Source organism: Neoarius graeffei, chromosome 13 (genome assembly GCF_027579695.1).
Source record: "Neoarius graeffei isolate fNeoGra1 chromosome 13, fNeoGra1.pri, whole genome shotgun sequence".
In the NCBI taxonomy this organism is placed as follows: domain Eukaryota; kingdom Metazoa; phylum Chordata; class Actinopteri; order Siluriformes; family Ariidae; genus Neoarius; species Neoarius graeffei.
Window position 1 is genome coordinate 66,409,135 of NC_083581.1, and position 26,595 is coordinate 66,435,729.

General features: G+C 45.6%; 2 protein-coding genes across 4 annotated transcripts in view; one reads left to right on the forward strand and one right to left on the reverse strand.

The window, feature by feature from the left end:
* Positions 1–26,595, forward strand: part of camta1a (calmodulin binding transcription activator 1a) — a 1,048,086-nt gene that overhangs the window by 679,123 nt on the left and 342,368 nt on the right. The gene's annotated exons all lie outside the window — the stretch shown is intronic.
* On the reverse strand, positions 21,112–25,722 carry LOC132897056 (uncharacterized). Its single transcript, XM_060938362.1, has 2 exons — positions 24,589–25,722; positions 21,112–21,252 (listed from the first exon to the last, which is right to left on the reverse strand). Exons 1-2 carry the CDS (start codon positions 25,639–25,641, stop codon positions 21,250–21,252), a joined length of 1,056 nt encoding a protein of 351 aa, XP_060794345.1. The 5' UTR covers positions 25,642–25,722; the 3' UTR covers positions 21,112–21,249.

A 26,595-nucleotide genomic window follows, 5' to 3' on the forward strand; every position in this document is an offset into this window, starting at 1 on the left:
AATCAATGAAGTCAAATCAGTCTTAGTTGAGCAAGTCAGTAACACTATTTCTTACTTTCACCATACATTTTTATTTTATATGACTTTGGTCTATAGCTGTCAAAGGCCTCGGCCTTAAAACCGGTTCCCACAGTGACGTCACGCACTCAGGGCTGGCTGGCTCAGTGGGGCAGCTCAAATGCCAACTTTGTGGTCCATATTAACTCTCAGAAATATATATATATTAAATTCCCATTTATGCAGCATACAAGAGTCAAGGATGGAGATACTATCAACTCAGAAATTTATTTAAAAATAAAGGCTCTGCGTATCTGCTTTAACCTCCAAACCTCCAAGGAAATCAGTGGTACCTTGTTCCAGCTCAGCTAACAGACCTTTGGGGTTGGGGTATGTCTGTATCCCGTGTCACATGTGTCTCAAACTGTTCTAGGGGACTTCGGAAACAATGTAGGCATCAGGACAAGTGATTTGAATTTTGGATACAGCCTGTATATGCATCTCTTATAAAGTTGCCTTTAAGGCATAGAGATGAACAGATATGTTTCAGCTTGGGGGCAGAGCTAATTTCTGGGCCAGAAAAATGCCTGAAATGAATAAACTAGGCAGAGTTATCGCATTGCAGTTGTGCAAATCAGGGTTGTTGTTTTTTTGTTAGTTTTTCAAATATATATTTTTCAAAGTATATGTGAAGTAAGTAACACTAATTAAAAGTTACAGACTGTCCCTTTAAAGACAGTTGCATGCTGGTTCAGAGGTTTGATCTACAGGAAGAGTGTGTGGACGGATAGAGGGCTGTTCATGTGCATGTTCTCAGTTCATTCACATCAATACTGCAGAGTAAAGCCGTAAACATTGAACAGATGAACAGATATGTTCAGGCTTGGGGCAGAGCTCATTTCTGGGCCAGAAAAATGCTTGAAATGAAGAAACTAGCCAGAGCTATTGCATTGCAGTTTTGCAAATCAGTCTTTTGTTAGTTTTTCAAAGTGTATTTTCCAAAGTGTATTTGAAGTAACACTAATTAAAAGTTACAGACTGCCCCTTTAAAGACAGTTGCATGTTAGTTCAGAGGTTTGAGCTACAGGAAGAGCATGTGGCTGTTCATGCGCATGTTCTCAGTTCATTCACATCAATACTGCAGAGTAAAGCAGTAAACATTGAACAGATGAACAGATATGTTCAGGCTTGGGGCAGAGCTCATTTCTGGGCCAGAAAAATGCTTGAAATGAAGAAACTAGCCAGAGCTATTGCATTGCAGTTTTGCAAATCAGTCTTTTGTTAGTTTTTCAAAGTGTATTTTCCAAAGTGTATTTGAAGTAACACTAATTAAAAGTTACAGACTGCCCCTTTAAAGACAGTTGCATGTTAGTTCAGAGGTTTGAGCTACAGGAAGAGCATGTGGCTGTTCATGCGCATGTTCTCAGTTCGTTCACATCAATACTGCAGAGTAAAGCCATAAACATTGAACAGATGAACAGATACGTTCAGGCTTGGGGCAGAGCTCATTTCTGGGCCAGAAAAATGCTTGAAATGAAGAAACTAGCCAGAGCTATTGCATTGCAGTTTTGCAAATCAGTCTTTTGTTAGTTTTTCAAAGTGTATTTTCCAAAGTGTATTTGAAGTAACACTAATTAAAAGTTACAGACTGCCCCTTTAAAGACAGTTGCATGTTAGTTCAGAGGTTTGAGCTACAGGAAGAGCATGTGGCTGTTCATGCGCATGTTCTCAGTTCGTTCACATAAATACAGCAGAGTAAAGCCGTAAACATTTGACCCTGAGCTCCCGTAAATCCACAGCGACCCCTCATGTGCCAGTGCCATGAACCTACAAAACACACACACAGACCGACCCTTCACCCTATAAAGGCTTTCACGTATGCGACTCAAATTAGCTCCTGCACTAGTGACATCAAGAAAACACGTCTTATTGACAAAGAGGCTCTGGGATACAGGGTCTCGTGTGCTAAACTGCATATAGGCTCCAGTGTACAGTATAAGGAAAGTAGTTTGTATGTGAACCGGCTGGCATTGTTGAACGCATTCAGTGCTTTAATAGAATTTTATTATTATTTATTTTGCTTTTACCCGTGCACTGGCTGCTCGGCGCTCTCCTCTTATCAGCCCTCTGTGCACCTCTTTCGCTTCTGTGCTCTCTCCTACCTGGTTCACCTCTGGCCCGGGAACTGATCTCATCTGCTGCTCGAGCAGGTGCTGCACAGAGATAGAAAGAGCCGAGAAAGAGCAAGGGGGAGGAGGGGGATCAGGCATTTCTGACTAATAACTAGAGCTCCTCATCTCCTTCACATCTGCAGACGTGGCTACACACACACACACAAACGCACACACACACACAAAAACACAAGTACACACACACACAGCCCACTCTAAAAACACTATAGCTGATATGCACTGAAAATGCTGAGGATCAGGGCAGGCAGAACGAGCACACAGAAGACTGAAAGTGTGGAAACACACACACCAACACACCCACTCAGTCATTTTATGCCTGCTGAGCTGTGATACGGAGGCAAGGTGAGGCAGCGAGACACAGCGGGGGCTGATGGGATGGGTGTATGTGAAGGTGGAGCGGGACAAAAGCCCGAGCACAGCTGATGGCCTGCAGGATTATTCAAGGCTCTGTGACACAACCGGAGCAGCTTTGCTAATCAGGGAGCAGCTCATAACAGGATTTTATGCTGATTTTCTACACAAGGAAATTGTTTAAGAGTGCTCGACCCTCATTACACGAATTTGCTGCATTTAAATGATCTTCAATAAAGCATTTAATATACCTATACACTGTACTCATCACTTCGGTTCACTACTTAGTACTGATAGTGAACATAACAATGGTGCGAAATAATAATAATAATAATAATAATAATAATAATAAACAATCATTCCACAAAATCGAGTCGTACATGAGCTGATAGCCAACGAGGTACATCCCACCGAATTGGCTATAAGCCATGTATGATGAGATTGAGTGGAATAACTGTTTTATTCTATCCACATTCACTGGATTTTGAGAAAGAGCATTTTTATTTTTTGCAAATTCGATAAATAAAAAGTTTATACAAAACGTCCGACAAAATAATTTCCACTTAGAATGTAAACAAGCCGGCGAAATGATAGTAGCAATTTGTGAAAAATGCTAAAAGAATAATTCTTGAAAAATAAAAAAGATATGTTCTTACCATCAAATACTTTCATTCCATATTTTTTTTTGGGGGGGGGGTTGTTTTCGAGTAGAGTTTTTATTCCGTCCTTGGTTGGTTCAGCAACACGCTCTGCCATTTTTTTTTTTTTCTGTATGGGTGGCACGGTGGTGTAGTGGTTAGCACTGTTGCCTCACAGCAAGAAAGTTCTGGGTTCGAGCCCAGTGGCCGGCGAGGGCCTTTCTGTGTGGAGTTTGCATGTTCTCTCTGTGTCTGCGTGGGTTTCCTCTGGGTGCTCCGGTTTCCCCTACAGTCCAAAGACATGAGGTTAGGTTAACATGGGGCAGCCATGGGCTGAGGTTGGGATGAAGTACCCTTGAGCAAGGCACCGAACCCTAACTGCTCCCTGGGTGCTGTAGCATAGCTGCCCACTGCTCTGGGTATGTGTGTGTGCACTCGTTGCTCACTTGTGTGTGTGCATGTGTGTTCACTGCTTCAGATGGGTTAAAGAGTGTGCATTTAACAAATAAAGGCCTCCTCTTCTTCTTCTACTCACGGTATATGAGCTGATATCCTAGTTGTAGAGTAGCCAATCAGAGCGCATGATTACTCATATTCGGTGAATGTGAGTAATAATAATAATAATAATAATAATAAGTTAAATTGAGGGCGGCACGGTGGTGTAGTGGTTAGCGCTGTCGCCTCACAGCAAGAAGGTCCGGGTTCGAGCCCCGTGGCCGGCGAGGGCCTTTCTGTGCGGAGTTTGCATGTTCTCCCCGTGTCCGCGTGGGTTTCATCCGGGTGCTCCGGTTTCTCCCACAGTCCAAAGACATGCAGGTTAGGTTAACTGGTGACTCTAAATTGACCGTAGGTGTGAATGTGAGTGTGAATGGTTGTCTGTGTCTATGTGTCAGCCCTGTGATGACCTGGCGACTTGTCCAGGGTGTACCCCGCCTTTCGCCCGTAGTCAGCTGGGATAGGCTCCAGCTTGCCTGCGACCCTGTAGAACAGGATAAAGCGGCTACAGATAATGAGATGAGATGAAGTTAAATTTATATAGCGCCTTTCAAGAAACCCAAGGACGCTTTACAATAGTAGACAAAGAAAGGAAAAAATAAATAAAAAGTAAAAAGTCTACCAAGTAGGGTATTGTTATTATTATTATTATTATTATTATTATTATTAATAATAATAATAATAATAATAATAATATTGGTGTAGTGACCTGAGTGAGATGGTTCTGAGAATGACAGGCATTTATTAGTTGCTTCAAGTTATAAATCAAATTTCAGAGGTTTTTTTTCCCCTTATTTATTGGCATTAGAACAATGCAAAAGTTAGCATCCCCAGTAGTTTCTGGATAGGGAAAAGGAAATTGTATTTCAATTTTATAGATAAATAACATTTCAAGAGGATAAAAATGAAACGTGGGTGTAATAAGAAAGCAGTCCAAAACATGATCTGAGGAAGGTAAAGGTATAAAAGGTCTAATACGAGTCGAAGAATGTGCAGCAGGTGTGACCATAATATACACTATGTGACCATTTTTGTAATAATATCTTATTTCCAATAACGTATAATTTCTGCTATAAATGAAATGAAATTACCTACCACGCTGAGATTTTAAAATGAAAGCATTTTTGTATAAGACACTGCATGTTAGGATTTACATTTTCATTTCATAAAATCGATGAAGGGCGGCACGGTGGTGTAGTGGTTAGCGCTGTCGCCTCACAGCAAGAAGGTCCTGGGTTTGAGCCCCGTGGCCGGCGAGGGCCTTTCTGTGTGGAGTTTGCATGTTCTCCCCGTGTCCACGTGGGTTTCCTCCGGGTGCTCCGGTTTCCCCCACAGTCCAAAGACATGCAGGTTAGGTTAACTGGTGACTCTAAATTGACCGTAGGTGTGAATGTGAATGGTTGTCTGTGTCTATGTGTCAGCCCTGTGATGACCTGGCGACTTGTCCAGGGTGTACCCCGCCTTTCGCCCGTAGTCAGCTGGGATAGGATCCAGCTTGCCTGCGACCCTGTAGAAGGATAAAGCGGCTAGAGATAATGAGATGAGATGAGAATGAGATGAAAACCGGTTTAATTTAGTTCCCTGTGAAATTTAGTCAGTGTGATATATGTTTATTTCTCTTATATCTCAAAAATATCAGGCCATTCTGTGGCTGGAAAGTTATTTGATTTGAGGGGATTAAAGCAAATAATGTGCATGAAATCGCTTGGTTCACGCAGTCACCCAGACAGAGGAAGTCCTTCTTCTTCTTCTTTTGGGTTTTACGGCAGCTGGCATCCACAGTGTTGCATTACTGCCATCTACAGGTTTACCTTTGAGCGTGCACTGACAGTTCCATCATTCTGTCGCTAAACGAACAGCTGATCACACCGAGGTGCTCGCTGACCGCCGATATTTATTAGTTTGGTCTTGCGTTTCCTTTCCTTCGTATATAACATAACGTCTTTTCTTCTCGCTTTCTTTCCGTTACTGTAGTCGGTCTTTCACGTTTCATTCGCACACTCACGTCCTCCATTTTTCTCTCCTGTTTCAAATTTGTATCCCACAATGCCTTGCGCGAACGGGGAAAGCCCACTACGTCATGCATGACATAGTGTCTTGAATTGGGTCATGGTGAAGCAGGAAAAAATAGTGGAGAATTTAAGGCCATGTGGCCTTAAAAATGTGTTAAAGTGTTAAAAATTGTCCGACCAAAAATGAACACATGACTGTTTTTTCCCCAATAATAACTCACAAAAGGACTGACGGGAAAAATGCAATCCAAAAATCCGACCAAGACGTTTTATTCCAGGAATGTGAAGGGAGGAGTTAAGGATATAACGCCAGCGAACTGTGATGAAGAACAGAACGTGGAGCATACAGTACAAGTGATTCCTTTGTGCTTGGTGTAATATATTGTCAGTATTTCTTCTTCTTTTTTTTTTTTTATTTGAGCGTGTAAAAGCTGGACTCAGTGGTTCTTCAGTGCTGAACCGTGTTTCGGGAGGCCACTCACAGAGACGGCGTTTAATTCACTCTTCTTTCACTCTCCTCACACATCCACACGCTTTCTTAACTTTTCACTCAGCTTATGCCATGGCCTCCCGCCGTCCACTCGTCTGTAGATCAGAAGGATGGAAGGATTAACGGATCAGTACCCAATTTCCCCTCAGTCCGCTCACCCATAATCACGTCATCTAACACCTGACAAGCGGGATAAATTCCATTAGCTTTTATTAGCAGTAATTATCACCGGCTTTCGCCCCATGCCGTCCCTGGCACCTCTCTCATTTCTTTTTTTTTTTCCCAAGCTCCATCCTTCTTTCTGTTTTTTTATCCCCTTCTCGTCTTTTCATCTATTTCACCTGCTGTGATGCTCGTTCAGCACTTACAGCTGCCTCTTGCATGACTTTTATTATCATGGCTGTCACGGCATAACCAGCTTTTCCTTCCACAGCTCACACCACACACACACACACACACACACACACAGCGAGTATAGAGTATAAACATGAGCATTAACATACACAGGGCATAGAAATGAGACAAAGAGTCCTGCTAGTGGGCTCCGTGCCCTTTTTATCATTCTCTGTCTGTGTTTCTGTGCAAGTCAGCACTGGTTTTATTGGCCATTATGGAGCACAGGAGCAGACTGGGCTGCTGCTGCTGCTGCTGAGAGCTGCGGAACTGTAACGCTTCGTGACGTGCCGACGGCTCCGAGTTTGATTCCCTCTGTTCTGTTTATGAACACATTTGGTGTAATTACACAATTAGTCTTTATCACCCACCTGCGGTTGTCGAGATCTGCTACAGCTTCGTGTTTCACAACAAACATACTAATTTTGCTTTGCTTTATGAGAGTGTCGCTTGCTCGTGGGGCTACACACACACACACACACACACACACACACACTTTTAATCATGGGCTGTTTGTTTCATTCTGCTTGTCCTTTTGTGTCACTGTTATTTTTTTTTTTCCCTTTTCACAGCCTTTGTTTGGGTTCAACATCTGTTCCATGAGACATCATACAACCACGTAGGCACTTCAGCGCTCCGGCTGCCTTTGACCTCAGTTTGACCTTATTACAGGATATGTCTGTGAAGGTTCTCAGTCATCCAGGTCATCATAAACCGTAGGTGCTAAAGAAGGCAACTGGACTTGCTTGAAATTCTCGAAGACGTTTCATCTCTCATCCGAAAGGTTTCTTCTGTTCTGTCTGATTCGTGAGGAGTTCCAGGTATTTATCCTTTAGCGGACCAAAAGCAACCCTAAGCAAAGTCGTTGAGGTCACGTGGGTCGTTGACCCTCTCAGTCATCCTGTAGGTTGTTAGGGACACCGTTCACACCCGGCCTCCAGTGACCCTAAAGGCCAATTTATGCTGACAACCCAGTCCTCGCAGATGGTGTCGCAGATAGCGTCTGCGTAGCCCCCCCCCCACCTTCGCAGACGCTCTGCGCGCACCTCCAAAAATTGTGACCACCGCAGAAACCTCGCAGACAGCGTCGCAGACAAGAGGGCTCTGATTGGTCCACTCTACATCCGCTGTACACGCACTTCCGCTTCCCTACTTTCCCGGTTTGGTTTGTTTTCACGACCGGCATTTTTAAAAACACGAGCGAAGATGGAGCAGCACGAAGAGCGGTTGATTGAGGAAGTACGTACATCTATACGACTCCAGTTCTAGTCATTATAAAAAAAAAAAAGTTCTAGTCATGTAAGTAAACAGAGGATAAACACTCCACTAACCACACCCACCAACTACTCCTAGCGACTTCGTGCCCCCTTGCGTTGTGCCGGTGAATAACATCGCGCACGCCTATTACTCCCCGCTCAACCATAAATTACAACTGTCTGCGAAAAGCTATCTGCGAAAGCCTTGTCGCAAGAGCATGCAGAGGCCTTAACACCTACAGGATGACTGAGAGGGTCAACGACCCACGTGACCTCAACGACTCTGCTTAGGGTTGCTTTTGGTCCTCTAGAGGATAAATACCTGGAACTCCTCACTAATCAGACGGAACAGAAGAAGCCTTTCGGATGAGAGGTGAAACGTCTTCGAGGATTTCAAGCAAGTCCAGTTGCCTTCTTTAGCACCTACTGCTTATTACAGGATATGATATTTTGGGATATTTTCAATTTCATCACTCTCACTTTTAATGCAACTAATAAGAAAAGGACAGTCTCCATTTCTGTGACGAATGCAGCCAGTTTGTCCTCTTGATTCATTCTGGGTACGAAATGAAATGAGCTGAAATGAAAGGATCCTGCTTTACTCCGACCTTTCATCATGAGACGAAAACATCGCCGTTCACACTTCATGTGCGCTTACTGATTGGTACGGTGAGAGAGAGAAAGAAAAAAAAAAGGCTTTTGTGCAAATAAATAGCTCACGCCTCCAACTCCATTTCCAAGAACATGAAATTCAATCTGCGACTTCAATCAGGATCGAGCCGTCATTCCTCATGACCGTTAGAGCAGTCACTGATATTGTATTCACTGCTCCCTGTGCCAATTTATGTTTATATTTGCACATAAAGAGTGTTAAAGGTATTTAAGCTGTTTGAAGACACAGTTAGATTTCGAGGGGTTGTTGTTGTAGGTTCCAATCCCATCTGTTCCTTTACGTTTGTTATCCCAGCGCTGTCACTCAGTGTTATCATGCGCAGTTGCTAAAACGGTATAAATAGAAGGACTAAGTAAAGCTGCACAAATGGTGGGCTGGAAATGGTCACTGTGTCGTGAGTGACATTTCGAGCGGGCATTAGCATGGCAGCGTCCTGTGTGTAATAGGCCCCCTGCCTGCTGTTGGCAGTGTGTAAAGCTGCACCCACTGGGCACCAGAGACTGTGACAGAGCAATAGACACACACACACACACACAATGTGACGAACATGCAGCAACTCCAGCAGTGAGACATTTTACTGACTGTCAGGCCACACAGCCCAAACAAACACACCCTCGTAATGAGGGCCGAGGCTGCAGGGGCAAGGCGGGTCAACATCTCGCAGAGAGGGAGGGCGTAGGGGAACATGGCAGCTCTGACACACAGCCAATCCGATACCCTGATGTCACTGCAGCATTCACAAACATCCAAATGCTGAGACTTCGTATTCGTGTGTGTGTGTGTGTGTGTTCCCATATGTTTGGGCTTGTGTGTGTCCGTGTGTGTGTCCCAGTGAGAGGACAGCTAGTTAGAGTCACTGGTGGGTGGATGTTAATGATGCTGGAGGGCTGTATTCCTGTGGGACAGATATAGAAGAGAGCATTACTCTGATGGGAGAGAACATCATTCCCTCTGCCTCACTCGCACATCTGTCTCTGCTTCTGTCTCTCCCATTTTCTCCTTCTCCTGCCTCCGTTTATTTCTCTCTCTTTTGCACTTTGGGACCCATTAGAAAGCGCTACATAGTAAAGCGCACTTGACCTTGCTTATTACGTAGTACCAAGGTCTACTGTTGACACATAAACTACTTTTGTTCGTGTTTAACATACAAGTGTGAGCTTGTAGCGATGGATTAGACGCCACCTAAGCTAGTCGAGAAGAGCGGTAGACATTGATTAAACATATTAATTTCCACAGCTTGATTGATTTTTTTTTTTTCCTGTAAATCTGACGTTTTGTTCCTGAAAGTCTCGAGTTATATTTCAAGAAGCCTGAATGCCAAATACAAATAAAGGTCCTGTCCGACAATACTGATAACTACCGTATAACTGTAAATAAATCAGTCTCCTGCAGGTTATGCAGACCGATAACGATACCTATAGCCCAGGCCTGGGTTTATCCGTATCGGTGAGATTGCTTCTGGAGCCATTTTTCCAGGCCTGGACCTGATCCGATAAAACATCTGACCAATCAGCGAATTGTTTACACGTGACGTTGTCTGAGCACGTGCTATTTTTCCCCAGGGCATCTTTGTACATCCTTGTTGCATCATGAAGTCACGGAATACGGATTCACGGAAAATAAAAAAATATAATACAAAGCACGGATCTTTTATTCACGGATATGTGATTTTTCCGTGAAATATTAATAAAGTAAACATATAAATGCAGGTGAGATATTTTAATTATGAACTTCGGCAGTCCAAACATTTAATTGTTTTAGACTTCTTAATTTTTTATCCGTGATGCATCATCTGTATGAAATCGGTAATCGATCTGTAATACACTGAAACGTCCGTGACCAATCCGTAAATTATTAGCATCCGTGATGCGTCCGTATTAAAATCCGTAACCTCTGTATTTTGTATCCTTTTTTATTATATTTCCGTAATCCGTGACCTATCTGTGTTTTGTCAACCACTGGAGTGTGTACACGGGTTGTTTTGGAGTCCAAGCTGTACAGTATGACCCAGAATAATGTGCTACTACTTGGAAAAAACTTCCATGACTATTCCTAAGTTGCATGCATTTATTTCCCTGAGTGTCAGGACCAAGCGATGTTATAGTCGGGATTATAGTTGTGGTGTTTCTGCTCCAGACTGGAACTAAATTCAGGCAGAGGGATAGTCAGAGTTGGAGTTATACTGTAGGTAGAGTTATAGTTATTTGTGTTGTGGGTCCGGGCCCTAAATGCCAAATCCTCCACTCAGCAAAATGTGTTGCATTTTCTCTTACCTTCTTTATTTTTGCAGATACTATACACTATACTACAACCCCAAATGAAAAGTTGGGATGGTATGGAAAATGCAAATTTAAAAAAAAAAGAAAGAAAAAGAAAGAAAGCAGTGATTTCTAAATTTACTTTGACTTGTATTTCATAGCAGACAGTATGAACCCAAGATATTTCATGTTTTGTCTGGACAATTTAATTCCATTTGTTAATATACGTCCATTCCTGCATTTCAGGCCTGCAATCCAGTCTAAAAAAGTTGGGACAGGGAAATTTAGGGCTAGTAATGAGGTAAAGGCAGCACAGTTGCACAATGGTTAGCACTGTTACCTCACAGCAAGAAGGTTCTGGTTTCGAACCTCACAGCTGATGGGGGCCTTTCTGTGTGGAGTTTGCATGTTCTCCCCGTGTCTGCGTGGGTTTCCTTCCGGGGCTCTGGCTTCCCCCACAGTTCAAAGATACACGGCCAGGTTAACTGGCTACTCTAAATTATCCGTATGTTTGAGAGGAGAAAACATCTATAATAATCCAGTAGAAGGCAACAGGAAACCCCTACTGTAATTCTTCCCTAGAAACTTTGATGGCTGGAGCTGTCAGAGTGGCCACGTCACTGCAGTGATATATAATAATAAATAATAATAAAGTTAAATTTATATAGCGCCTTTCAAGAAACCCAAGGACGCTTTACAATATAGACAAGGAAGAAAAAATAAATAAATAAATAAATAAATAAAGTAAAAAGTCCACCAAGTAGGGTCAGGATGTAATTCCCATGGTGTAGCAGCCACAGTCCCACCAAAAGGCGCACGAAAACGAGTCCCACATCTCCAGCACTGCCGCCGTGACGCCGTCAGCAACATCGCTCGAACACCACGCCATGGATCCACAAAGCGAGCACAGAAGCACTGCCATGCAGAGCGCTGGTATGTCCAAACCACCTGCACAGCCGCCGCGACACCACCGAGCAACATCGCTCAGAACATCACGCCAAGCATTAAAGCACAGAGCGGTGGACAACCACGATGTAAAATGAGCAACGAGATCACTGCAGTCCATAGCTGGGAGCGCAGGAATCACCCACAGCGAACCATGACCTGAAGGGAACCGACGCCCAAAACTAGGTCCGGAGCTACACTACAACCAGCGGACAAAACCTTCAAACAAACATCAAACTACACAAACACACAGAAAAAAATAAATAAATAAATAAATAAATGAAAATAGAAAAAGAAAATTAAATAAAAAAAGTTCTGGTGAGAAGCGGCAGCCAGAATGCGCACGACGTACTCTCAACCGGAAACGGAAACGAAAAAAAAATATATATATTGATATGCCAAATAGATAGATAGATAGATAGATAGATAGATAGATAATGAAGTAAAACAATTAAATAATGTTGTGATGTCAACAGGCGATTGTAATCACGATTTGCCTCAAAGACCTGGTCTTTGAGGAGCAAAGATGGGCTGAGGATCACCAGTTTGTCAAGAAATTTGTGAGAAAATTATTGAAGTGTTTAGAAACAATGTTCCTCAAAGAAAGATAAGAAGGGGTTTGGATATTTCACTTTATAGAGTATGTAATATCATAAAACGATTCAAGGAATCTGGAGGAATTTCAGTGCATAAAGGGCAAGGGCTCAAGCCTAAGTTGAACACCCATGATCTCCTATCCCTCAGACGGCACTGCATCAAGAACCATCATTCATCTGTAACTGATATAACCACATGGACTTGGGATTACTTTGGCAAACCTTATCAAGCTTGACAATATGGAGTTACATCCACAAATGCCAGTTAAAACTTTACTGCGTGAAAAAGAAGCCTTATGTTAACTCAAATCAAATCAAGTTTATTTGTACAGCGCTTTTAACAATAAACATTGTCGCAAAGCAGCTTTACAAAATTTGAACGACTTAAAACATGAGCTAATTTTATCCCTAATCTATCCCCAATGAGCAAGCTTGTGGCGACGGTGGCAAGGAAAAACTCCCTCAGACGACATGAAGAAGAAACCTCGAGAGGAACCAGACTCAAAAGGGAACCCATCCTCATTTGGGCAACAACAGACAGCCTGACTATAATATTAACAGTTTTAACAGGTATAACCCTCAACTGTCCTCATGGGGCCGTCCTTCACAGGAGTGGGGCGATAAAACTCCAACCAGACACAGGGCACCAGGATGGATCAAGCAGGTCCGAGGGGCAGAAGAGGCCAGCATCTCAATCCCAGGATCAACATTAACAGTTAATCCCAGGATTAACTGTGTCCAGAAGCGTCATTGACTTCTCTGGGTTCGGAGGCATCTGGGATGGACCATCACACAGTGGAAACGTTTATTGTGGTCAGACAAATCAGTATCCCAGGCTTTTCTTTTTTTTTTTTTCCTTTTTAAGAAATAGACGCCGTGTGCTCCAGACCAAAGACGAAAAGGACCAACTAGACTGTTACTAGCGATAAATCCAAAAGCCAGGGTGTGTCATGGTATGGGATTGTGTCACTGCCCTTGGCAAAGGTAACTTGCACTTCTGTAATGGCAGCATTCATTTAGAAAAGTACACTGCGATTTTGGAGCAACATGCTGCCTTCAAGATGACATCTTTTCCAGAGATATTTCAACAAGACAATCCAAAACCACATTCTGCACACATTACAAAGGCGTGGCTGTGGAAGAAGAGGGTGCCTGTCCCTTCTGTCCTTAATAGAGAACGTGTGGTGAACTTTGAAACAAAAAATATGACAATGACGACCCCGTACAGTTGCCCACCTTAAGACCTGTTTGCATGAAGATTGGGACAAAAATAACACCTGAAATGTTTCATCATTTGGTGTCTTCAGTCTTTAAGCATCTTTTAAGTGTTGTGAGAAGGAATGGCAATGTTATAAAGTAGTAAATCCTTTACCGTCCCGACTTTTTTGGAAATGTGTTGCAAGAATCAAAATTGTAATCAGTGTTTATTTTGAAAACATCAAATAACGTGCTGTTGTATTGTTTTGAGTGCAATACAGGTCAAAGATTATTCACAAATTATTTTTTTGATCAATTTTAATTTAAATTTCAACACACTGTCAAAACTTTTTCTGATTCTTGTTTGTATATTGGATTCAGTCATAACATTTTGTTCATATTGTATTGTTTTATGCTTCTGGTGTGAATAAATATATGTTATTTACCAGCTGGGAGGTCCGTATCGTGAAATACCATGACCGAGGTCTTGAAAGTACTGAGCGAGGCCCTCTGGGCCGAGGTCAGTATTCAAGGCCAAGGTCACAGTATTTCACCATACGGACCGACCTTAAGCTGGTAAATAATATATTTATTTTTTTCTTTACCAAATTCTAACAGAAAACGAGAGCGCCCAAAAGGGAAAACCGAGCCAAGCCGAGGCGAGCCGCCATTTTGAATCCTCATTCACGGCTGTAATGCTAATTGCTTCCTCCTCGGTATACAAGTGCACTTCCATGGCAGGAAAAAAACTACATTTTGCTGCCTCTGTAGTCCCCTATTTATACAAATAGGAGTCATTCAGGATTCAGCCATGTTTTTGCTCGGCGTTAGCAAATTACAGGTTTTTAACTTTCCCCCGAAATGTTTTCTTTAATTTTGTCTTCCTCAGGGTAGTAAAACTCACTTTCGCTGTCAACACTGTCGTTATCGCTATCCATGCTGTAAAATTAATGCCATTTTGAATCCTCATTCACGGCTGTAATGCAAATGGCTTCCTCCTCGGTATACAAGTGCACTTCCGTGGCAGGAAAAAACTACATTTTGCTGCCTATGTAGTCCCCTATTTATACAAATAGGAGTCATTCAGGATTCAGCCATGTTTTTGCTCAGCGTTAGCAACAGTTACAGGTTTTTAGCTTTCTCCCGAAATGTTTTCTTTTATTTCTTCTTCCTCAGGGTAGTAAAACTCGCTTTCGCTGTGAACACTGTCGTTATCACTATCCATGCTGTAAAATTAATGATATTCTCCTGAGAAATGCTGGCAAAGATTTATAAGATTTTTGATAATCTTATAAATAAATCTTATCAAAAAAGATAAATGTTGACAAAAAATGCTATTATGTTTGTTGTTGTTGTGAACGAGCGAGTCGCCAGAGGTCTGTAACTGGGGTCCGTACCGTAGGATACGGACCCGCTCGCCAGCCAATCAGAGCGCAGGATCTGGACCGCGAAAAAAATAAACCTGGTTATTAACTAATAGTATGTTTGCTTTGACTACATTGATCTGATGAAGGAGCAAATCCTTGTGTTATAGTGATCCAAAGAAGATCCAACATGGAGGAAGTGCTGTGTGTGCAGGAATAAGATTCTCGAAGAGATTTTATATAACTTTCAATTTTAAGAGGCAGCATGGTAGCATTCAGTTAGGAGACTAGATTGAACATTTATACTACTGTTATACGCAACAAGTTGCTTGTAATTTGTCTCGTTTGGCTGTTGTGGCTTGTGGGTGTGTCCTTATGTTGTTTGTTTTCGTTCCAATGAGATATGGTAGCAGCCAATATGTATCGCCAACAGCCCACTTTACGATGTATACACATTCACACTACTTTTGTTTACAATGTATTTAAGTTAGATGTACTTTTAGGCTTGTGCTAAGCTTTGGACTAGCTTTACTGCCACATTAGCAAAGCAAGCTAACTATACTTGCTTTATACACTCAAGGAACCGACTCTATTATGGGTTGTTTTACAATCAGGGTACAAAGTTTGTGTCACAGGGGTCCAAAATTCAAATTGATTCAAACTGGTTCTTGTACCAGTTTTTAAGTGAAGGACAAGTTAAAGAACAGATTTCAGGTAATTTTTTGACACGTGTGTATGGTAGTTTTGTGTAATCTGCTATAAGATAAAGATGAAGTGTAGCTTTAAGCAGGGCTGGGAGAAACAAATGAAGTGATTCTCGGAGAGGACTTTTTTTTTTTGACAATTCAGAATCCACTACTTCCATAGTGCTTTTAAATATAAGGCTGTAAGCTTTGTGTTAGTTGTCTCTAATATTTATGTCCCAATATCTTGACCACATTTTAGGATGAAAATAATCTCATCTCATCTCATCTCATCTCATCTCATTATCTCTAGCTGCTTTATCCTTCTACAGGGTCGCAGGCAAGCTGGAGCCTATCCCAGCTGACTACGGGAGAAAGGCGGGGTACACCCTGGACAAGTCGCCAGGTCATCACAGGGCTGACACATAGACACAGACAACCATTCACACTCACATTCACACCTACGGTCAATTTAGAGTCACCAGTTAACCTAACCTGCATGTCTTTGGACTGTGGGGGAAACCGGAGCACCTGGAGGAAACCCACGTGGACACGGGGAGAACATGCAAACTCCGCACAGAAAGGCCCTCGCCGGCCACGGGGCTCGAACCCGGACCTTCTTGCTGTGAGGCGACAGCGCTAACCACTACACCACCGTGCCGCCCGTTTCCAATGATATGGAACCAAATATTTGTTTTATGGTATAAAGAATGATTTAAGTGCATCCCTTTTGGAACTACCTGTGGTCAAAAAAGCACTTTTTCTAAATGACACGAGTAATTTTGCTACCGTAAATATGACATATATTGCCATACAGTCACCAAAAATAACGTTATCACCAAATTTTTTTTGCATGGTAAATAGAGCTATCACAGGGCTACAATAAACAACCAAGTTTATTTAGTCAAGCCTTTTGATATTGAAGATAAGTGTTAAATGTGATTTTTAGCTTGCGTACCCTGATTGTAAAACAACCCTTAGTTCCATGTGCCTTTATACGCCTTTAATGAGAGGTTGTATATGACAGGAATGCAGTGCATGAAGGCATAGTTATAAGTTTTTCTTCCATTTTTTACTCTTACACTTAAACACCAACTGGGAACTGATTACGGCTAAAAGGGGGGAAGCGACAAAATGTCAGACCACATGCACCACAGAATTGGTCCAAGGAATTTATTCAAGCCAATCGTGTGGATTTGTCACTTTACCACGTCATACCTACATACTGTTTATAGTTTGTGAGTTAGCTAGCTGTCAGTAACGGCGTTGAAAACACAGCCTCCAAACACGGCTGCTCCGGACTACAACACCCAAGAGTCACAGCGTCCTCTGTCCCCTGATTACTAATTGTACCTGTCTCTCGTTCCTCAGCAATCACCTCGCCTATGTGAGCCCAGCTCTCACACACTCACGTCGCGAAGTATTGTTTAGTGTTTCCGTGCCTAACTTTACCGAGCCGTGACTTCCCGTGTTTAAACCATTATCTATGTTCAGTCCCCGACCCCGCTCTATTGTTTTCTGTGCATTATCCTGGTTGCTGATCGACCGACCCCTGCCTGTTACTCTGACTACAATTCCTGCCCTTTGTTTTGGCTCAGTCTACAATTTGCTTCTCCCCACTGTCCCCTGCGCCTGCATCCATAAGTGCCTGCACCCTGACACTAGCTTGCTAACAACCTGCTGGGAAAGGTTGATTCACAAGGTAGCTTGACAGTATACAGGAATAATTGTAAAAATAAATTTTAAAGATTTTAAAAAACACTTTGTGCGTTTACGGTAGGATTTGATTTCACTGTTTTATTTAGGCAAACGAGCAAAGCTGGTGAAACTAGCTGCATATGAAATGATAAGTTACAATTTAATTATGAACTGCACTAAAAAGTTTTTTTCTTCATGCATCACACCCAAGCCTTCCTGTTTCTTCCTCAGTATAGCCAAACCTGTTTCTCAGACATTCAGCAGTTGATTAAGCAGCAATAGGCTACGTCCCCATTCCTGAGTGCAAGTGTGTGATGTGTGGTCATTAGCAGAGAAACTGGCCTCAGAGGACACAAACCAGCGCTGAGGTCGTCTCACCACCTGCTGCCTGCTGTATTCGGTGTAGATTCAGCATGGAGAGAGAGAGAGGGAGAGAGAGGGAGAAAGGCTGGGCAGCAGGACCTCATTTCTCCCCATAGAGCCATGCATGTAAATGTGCAGGGTGGCTGTGCATACAGATGTGCAGCAGGCCTGACTCCTGTGGTTTGGGAGAAACAGGGCCAATAAATTGGTGCAAGCAGGCTGAGGATGCTGGGTATCTGCAGAGTGCAGTTGAACAGGGCATATCATTTGCACTAGTGAGCAAATAACCGACAAGCGCCTGTTCATTTATTATACAAAACCGCATTTCAGGCAACGGTGTAACAAGCAACATTTGAATTGAGATTTTGCCCGTTGTATGCAAATTTGGTATGATGCTGTAAAGTGACAAATCCAAGCAATTGCTTTGCATAATTCCTCCGACCAATCCTATGGTGTGTGTGGTCCGAAGTTTTTTCAGATCGCACCGCTTTTGTTCCTGCCTGCAATTCGTTCCCATTTTTGGAACCATGGCTCCATCTGATCATATGATTTTTCAACCCTGTTAATGTGTGTGTGTGTTTATATGAATGGATGAACCCTTTATTGTCACTGTTACCAGTGAAATTGACCATCAACCTGTCCTTACAGAGGGGGAACAGGACAGGAAGACAGGGATAAAAGAAAAAGAAACACAATATACTACTGAGGACCAAATGTCCCCACAAGGATAGTAAAATCTGACAATTTCGACCTTGTGGGGACATTCAGATGGTCCCCACAAGGAAATTGCTGGTGTGTGTGTGTGTGTGTGTGTGTGTGTGTGTGTGTGTGTTTAAACAAAAATTAGGGGGGGAAGAGCCAAAAAGTTTCTTTTTCATTACTGAGGTTAAGGTTAGCATTAGGTTGAGGTGCAGGCACAGCATTAATTAACTGCAATAATAATTATGTCAATGGAAGGTCCTCACAAGGATAGTGAGACAAACGTGTGTGTGTGTGTGTGTGTGTGTGTGTGTGTGTGTGTGTGTGTTTTTATATACTGCTGAGGACCAAATGTCCCCACAAGGATAGTAAAATCTGGCAATTTCAACCTTGTGGGGACATTCAGATGGTCCCCACAAGGAAATTGCTGGTGTGTGTGTGTGTGTGTGTGTGTGTGTGTGTGTGTTTTAAACAAAAATTGATTTGAAAAAAAAAAGTCAAAAGGTTTATTTTTCATTACTGAGGTTAAGGTTAGCATTAGGTTGAGGTGCAGGCACAGCATTAATTACCTGCAGTAATAATTGTCAGTGGAAGGTCCTCACAAGGATAGTGAGACAAACGTGTGTGTGTGTGTGTGTGTGTGTGTGTGTGTGTTTATATACTACTGAGGACCAAATGTCCCCACAAGGATAATAAAATCTGACAATTTCGACCTTGTGGGGACATTCAGATGGTCCCCACAAGGAAATTGCTGTTTTGTGTACGTGTGTGGTTTTTTTTGAAAAAAGAAAAAAAATAGAACCAAAAATTTTGCTTTTCATTACTGAGGTTATGTTTGGGTTTAGGTGCAGGCACAGCATTAATTAACTGCAATAATAATAATAATAATAATAATAATGTCAATGGAAGGTCTGAAGGTCCTCACAAGGATTGTGAGACAAGTGTGTGTGTGTGTGTGTGTGTGTGTGTGTGTGTGTGTGTGTGTGTGTGTGTGCGCGTGTGAAGGCCTCAGGAGGCAAGAGTATTTCACATTGGGTTTTTTATTTCCCTCGTCTTTTATCTAGAGCTTTTCTGTGCACATTCCACAAACTTAAAGAAACAGTTCGCTGCTTGTCTCAGGTTCAATTACAGCTGTATCAGCTCTGCCGGCTCCATCTCTCTCGAGTTCCCAGCACTTACTAAGATGAAAAACAATCATATGTACAGGTTTCTGGTTAAAAAAAAAAAAAAAAATGACACAAGCCACACACATGGGTGATAACCTACTGACGCTTGGCCACGCCCCTGCTGCTACAGATCTCTCATTAAGCATGTATAAATGCAGTACATTACGAAGAAAAAGAAGAGCTTGGAAGGAAGTAGCAGAGATCTTTGATGCCTCTGCTGAGTGTCCGTAGTCAGTACAGTTAGCATGCTTTGCTAATTTGAGAACAAAGCAAGTACTTAGCAGATAAATCAAACAGTCGATTTTTCCACTCATTAGTACGTTATTGAATTTTCCTCTAACTACTTAGCTTTATATACAGTAAAAGCTGCTAACGTTTCTTATTAGAACTAAACACTGTCTACAGCACACACTCACAAGTACCAAGAGTATCAGTCGGAACACACCCACAAGAAACGAACTACAGTGAGGCGAGTGACTTGCTCGGGTTAGTTCTGCACAAAATTCACACGTCTCAATTCGATTCATCTCTCGGTCTCTCTGTGTGTCCTTCACCGGTATGCCAAATGAAAGAACTGTTGTTTTTAATGACAGTTGGCAGCATGCAGTGTTTGTGAAGATGACATCTCTTTCGTTGCACAATAGAATAGCAACATGACGCTACTTTTTTTCCCATTATTTATTTATTTCAAATACGCTAAGCTTATTCAATCCACTCCACCGTGTGGTGCAGTGTTGATGCCTGTGAAGTGAAAAAAAAATCTTGTTTTTTCCTACTTAAAGCTCAGGGTCTCTCCTTTGTATGTGAATCTCCCTCTTGTGGCATAGACAAGTCTATCACACCAAGTCGCCCACACACACATACATACATACAAAATCAAGTTGGTGGCTGCTGATTGGTTTGGGTGGGTGGGTAGATGTCGTTGTTTTGACAGATTTGGTTACAGTAGCATCGAAATCAATTATTCAGCGGAGGTATGCGCGGTTGCAGGATTAATGACGCTTGTGGCACATAAATCAAGAGCGCTACTGAACCACTACAGGAGAGAGGATATACACACAGGGGGGAAAAAAAAACATTAACACTTGCATTTATTCTCTGCAGAACCATTCCTAACCTTGAGATAGAGAAGCAGCCAGGGACATCAAACACGTTCAGAACCACAAATAAAGTGCTACGTATTCAGACAGAACAGCAGGCTGATAACTAACACCTCAACTCTGTCATATTATATCATCTGAACTGTCACATGTAGACTGAAGGACAGAGGAACCATATCACTCTTGAGCAAGGGCATAAAGAGGGAAGGCAATATCTATAATTGAGGAAAGAAAACTACAGTTTATTTACCTCTAGAGATACTAGATGTACCTTCAGAGGTCAAGACATAACTCTGATATGTCTGTAAAGGTTCTCAGTCATCCAGGTCATCGTAAACCGTACAGTAGGTGCTACAGAAGGCAACTGGACTTGCTTGAAATCCTTGAAGACGTTTCACCTCTCCATCCGAAAGGCTTCTTCAGTTCTGAGTCTCAGTTCAAGAGTCTTGGTGTGGATGTGTATTCAGTTTTCTAGGAAGTGTGCCAAGGACTGTGTAAATGTTCGCTGGATGTGGGTGGAGCACAGAGGACGGCAGGAGAAAGACTGAGTTCGCAAAACAGTTTTATTCTCACTTTTCAGCGGAAGCGGTTTTCTCTCTCAGACACACACACACACACACACATTCCGGTGCTCGGGTTGTAGAGCCCCTCTGCTCTCGCTCTCCCTCCTTAAATAGCCCGGTTTACTGGGGAGAACACACACAAAACATAGATTAATCACACTCAGGTGAAGCGATTCTGCCACTTACCTTCCCCAACTCCGCCCTCCTGTCACAGACCGGTGCTTGACCACGCCCCCGCTGCCACATACCCCCACCGCCCGACTCAGGCCGGGCGCCCGTCCGGCCCGCAGCCGACTCCCCCCCCCCTTGACGGGAGAGGAAGTCCGCAACGACCATCTGCGCCCCCGGCCTGTGGACCACCTTGAAGTTGAAAGGTTGGAGCGCTAGATACCAACGGGTGATCCGCGCGTTGGCATCCTTCATGCGGTGGAGCCACTGGAGGGGCGCGTGGTCCGAACAGAGGGTGAAAGAGCGCCCCAGCAGGTAGTAACGGAGGGCGAGGACCGCCCACTTGATCGCCAGACACTCTTTTTCGATAGTGCTGTAGCGCCCCTCACGCACCGACAGCTTCCGGCTGATGTATAACACTGGGCGATCCTCTCCCCCCACCTGCTGGGACAAAACGGCCCCCAGCCCTCTGTCCGACGCATCCGTCTGTAACAAAAAAGGGAGAGAGAAGTCAGGGGAGTGTAACAGTGGCCCCCCACACAGTGCAGCCTTTACCTCAGAGAAAGCCCGCTGGCACTGCTCCGTCCACTGGACCGGATCTGGCGCCCCCTTTTTAGTGAGGTCAGTCAGCGGGCTGGTGACGTCCGAATAATTAGGTATAAACCTACGATAATAGCCAGCCAGCCCCAGGAACTGTCTCACCCCCTTTTTGGTCTTGGGCCTCGGGCAGGCCGCAATTGCTGCGGTCTTATTAATTTGGGGACGCACCTGCCCGTTACCCAAGTGGAAGCCCAGATACCGTACTTCCACCCGCCCAATCGCACACTTCTTCGGGTTGGCAGTGAGCCCCGCCCGCCTCAGCGACCTAAGGACGGCCCTCAGGTGTTGCAGGTGCCGCTGCCAGTCATTACTATAAATGATGATGTCATCCAAGTAAGCGGCCGCATAGGTGGCGTGGGGCCGGAGGACCCGGTCCATCAGCCGCTGAAACGTAGCGGGCGCCCCAAACAGCCCAAATGGAAGTGTGACGAACTGGTGTAAGCCGAACGGTGTGGAAAAGGCCGTTTTTTCCCGGGATAATGGAGTCAAGGGGATCTGCCAATATCCCTTCGTCAAATCCAGTGTCGAGTAAAAGCGAGCCGTGCCTAGTCGATCGAGCAGCTCATCAATACGAGGCATTGGGTACGCGTCAAATTTAGACACCGCGTTGACTTTTCTATAGTCCACACAGAACCGGACCGAGCCGTCGGCCTTGGGAACCAAGACCACCGGGCTGCTCCAGTCGCTGTGGGACTCCTCGACAATGCCCATTTCGAGCATGGCCTGAAGTTCTTCCCGAACCACCTTTTTTTTGTGTTCGGGTAATCTATAAGGACGGCTACGCACTACCACCCCCGGGGGCGTCTCTATGTGGTGTTCTATGAGATTGGTGCGACCGGGCAGGGGCGAGAACACATCCGAAAACTCGGCCTGCAACTGGGCGACCTCCGTGAGTTGGGTCGGGGAGAGGTGGTCTCCACAGGGGACCGGAGAGGTGCGAGATGCCAATGACCTTTTTTGGACCTCCGGCCCCAGCTCCGCCTTCTCCGGAACTACCGACACCAACGCCACGGGGACCTCCTCGTTCCAGAGCTTCAGCAGATTGAGGTGGTAGATCTGTAGCGCCCCCTCCCTGTCCGTTCGCCTAACCTCATAGTCGACGTCCCCGACTCGCCGTGTGACCTCGAAGGGCCCTTGCCACTTGGCGATTAATTTGGAGCTCGACGTGGGCAGCAGGACGAGTACCTTATCTCCCGGAGTGAACTCTCTAAGGCGCGTGCCCTTGTTGTACAGGCGGGTTTGCCGTTCCTGGGCCCGCCGCAAATTCTCCTGAGTTGAGTGGGTGAGTGTGTGGAGTTTTGCGCGCAGATCCATAACGTATTGAATTTCATTTTTGCTCTGCGAAGGTCCCTCCTCCCAATTTTCCCGCAGTACATCTAAGATGCCGCGCGGCTTACGCCCATATAATAATTCAAACGGGGAGAACCCCGTGGAGGCTTGGGGGACCTCTCGCACTGCAAACAACAAGGGTTCGAGCCACTTATCCCAGTTACGTGCGTCCTCACTTACGAATTTTTTGATAATATTCTTGAGGGTGCGGTTGAACCGTTCGACTAAACCGTCCGTCTGTGGGTGATACACGCTGGTGCGGATCGGCTTAATACCCAGTAGCCCATACAGTTCGGCCAGTGTTCGTGACATAAACGAGGTGCCTTGATCAGTCAGAATCTCTTTCGGGATTCCGACCCGGGAGATGACGTGGAAGAGGGCCTCTGCAATACTACGTGCGGAGATATTGCGAAGAGGCACCGCTTCCGGGTATCGCGTTGCATAGTCCACCAGAACCAATATAAAGCGGTACCCTCGTGTTGACCGATCTAATGGCCCGACGAGATCCATCCCAATTCTTTCAAACGGGGTCTCGATTAATGGTAGGGGGCGCAAAGGCGCTTTTGGAATGGCCGCGGGATTAACTAACTGGCATTCGCGGCACGCCGTACACCACTTACGGACGTCGCCGCGAATCCCCGGCCAATAGAACCGGGCCATTATCCAGGCGAGTGTTTTATCCTGCCCGAGGTGTCCCGCCATGGGATTAAAGTGAGCCGCCTGGAATACCAATTCCCGGCGGCTCCTTGGAATTAACAACTGGGTGACACGCTCCTTCGTCTGAGTGTCCTGCGTCACTCGGTACAACCTATCCTTTAAAATGGAAAAATAGGGGAAGGTCGGGGTGGCGTTCGGCTGGAGCGTTTGACCATCGATTACTCTCACTTGGTCAAACGCGTGTCGCAGAGTTTCGTCTCGCGATTGTTCCAGTGGGAAATCCGCGAGGGATTCCCCAATAGAAAGAGGAGGGGCCGGGGGCTCCTCACTCTGTCGCGGAGATGACGTAGACGGCTCTGCGACCGCAGCTCCAGCCAAAACGACACCGGGACCCCCACCCGCTAACCGGCAGGACCCACTCTTTACTAGGTGTGCCATCAACCCCCGGAATCCCGGCCAATCAGTCCCCAAGATCAAAGAGTGGGTAAGGCGAGGATTAACCGCCGCCTTTACTATGGATTTGTCCCCTCTGAAATATATGTGGACCGACACCAACGGGTAGCAGTGAACATCCCCGTGCACACACAACACCTTCACCCCTTGTGCTCCCCCCAATGCCTCGTCTTGCACCAGGCTTTGGCGGATCGAGGTCTGGTTGCAACCCGAATCCACCAACGCCTGATATGTCGCCCCTTGTACACTTACCGGTATGCGATATGCTCCGGCCTGATCGAGGGCAGCCTCTGGCGCGTCGGGGATCCGCACCACCGCCCCCACCTCCATCGCGACACACTGTTGCTGCAGGTGGCCCGGTTCCCCGCAGCGCCAGCAAACCGGCCCGGGCCTCCCCTCTGCAGCTGTGGTTTGAGGGTCACTCACCTGAGGGGGGGGAGAGACAGACACAGAAGGGAGAAACGGGAGGGCACCACGGGTGCGGTGGGCCGGCTGGGGTGGAGCCGGCCCCCGCCTCCGTGGTGGGGGAATGGGGCGAGGACGGGACACGGGAGGAGGGGGAAGAGAGAGAGAGAGAGAAGAGGAGAGAGAAGATGACAGCCGTTGTCCTGCCGCCGGGACAGCCGCCAGATGATCCTCCGCCAGTCCTACGGCCTGATCCAGCGACGCCGGGCGGTGGCACTGGACCCACTCCGCGGTTCCGGCGGGTAGGCGGGCGATGAATTGTTCCAGCGCCACCTGGTCGATGATCCCCTCGGCGTCGCGATCTTCGGCCCTCAGCCACCGCCAGCAGGCGTCCCGGAGCTGCTGGCCGAACGCGAATGGGCTGCCGACTTCCTCCATTCGCAGCGCGCGGAAGCGCTGGCGCTGCTGCTCCGGCGTGCGCCCCACGCGCTGGAGGACAGCCCGGCGAAGGTCGGCGTAGGCCAGCCGGTGGTCGGCGGGGAGCTGTAGTGCGGCTAACTGCGCCTCTCCCGTCAGGAGGGGGAGGAGGCGCGCCGCGCGCTGCTCCACCGGCCACCCCGAGGCTTCGGCGACCTGTTCGAACAACGCGATGAATGCCTCGGGGTCGTCCTGCGGGCCCATCTTAGTCAAGGTGATGGGAGACGGGCCCGCGGCCGGTGCGCTGGTGGACCCCGCCGACGCGAGGAGGCGCCGGAACGCCTCTCGGTCTTCCTGTTGAGCCAGCACCAGGGCTTCGAAGCGCTGCTCCTGCTCCTTCCGGAGCGTGACGAGTGCCTGGTGCTGGCTCTGCTGAGCCGTGGCGAGGGCGTGGATCAAGTCCGCGAACGGGGAGGATTCCATGGGGCTGCAGGACAGGTGCTCCACGATCCCGGGTTTCGGCACCACTGTAAATGTTCGCTGGATGTGGGTGGAGCACAGAGGACGGCAGGAGAAAGACTGAGTTCGCAAAACAGTTTTATTCTCACTTTTCAGCGGAAGCGGTTTTCTCTCTCAGACACACACACACACACACACATTCCGGTGCTCGGGTTGTAGAGCCCCTCTGCTCTCGCTCTCCCTCCTTAAATAGCCCGGTTTACTGGGGAGAACACACACAAAACATAGATTAATCACACTCAGGTGAAGCGATTCTGCCACTTACCTTCCCCAACTCCGCCCTCCTGTCACAGACCGGTGCTTGACCACGCCCCCGCTGCCACAGACTGCATTGTAGGTGGCTGATTAGTGGTGTCTCAGACCACCTCCTCTGTTCAGTGATGGTCATTCCAGGTTGACAAAGATGACTTCTTTTACTCTTTCAAACCACCAGTCTTCTCTGACTAAAATGTTTACCTTGCAGTCCTGAAACGAATATCCTTTGTTATTGAGATGAAGATAGACTGCAGAGATACGAGATGTACATCTAGAGATATTAGATGCACCTGAAGAGGTCAAGACATAACTCTGATACGTTTGTGAAGGTTCTCAGTCATCCAGGTCATCGTAAACCGTAGATGCTACAGAAGGCAACTGGACTTGCTTGAAATCCTTGAAGACGTTTCACCTCTCCATCTGAAAGGCTTCTTCAGTTCTGAGTCTCAGTTCAAGAGTCTTGGTGTGGATGTGTATTCAGTTTTCTAGGAAGTGTGCCAAGGACTGCATTGTAGGTGGCTGATTAGTGGTGTCTCAGACCACCTCCTCTGTTCAGTGATGGTCATTCCAGGTTGACAAAGATGACTTCTTTTACTCTTTCAAACCACCAGTCTTCTCTGACTAAAATGTTTACCTTGCAGTCCTGAAACGAATATCCTTTGT

Coding starts and splice junctions, on each gene's coding strand:
- LOC132897056 (XM_060938362.1), bottom strand. CDS start 25,641: ATGGAATCCTCCCCGTTCGCGGACTTGATCCACGCCCTCGCCACGGCT.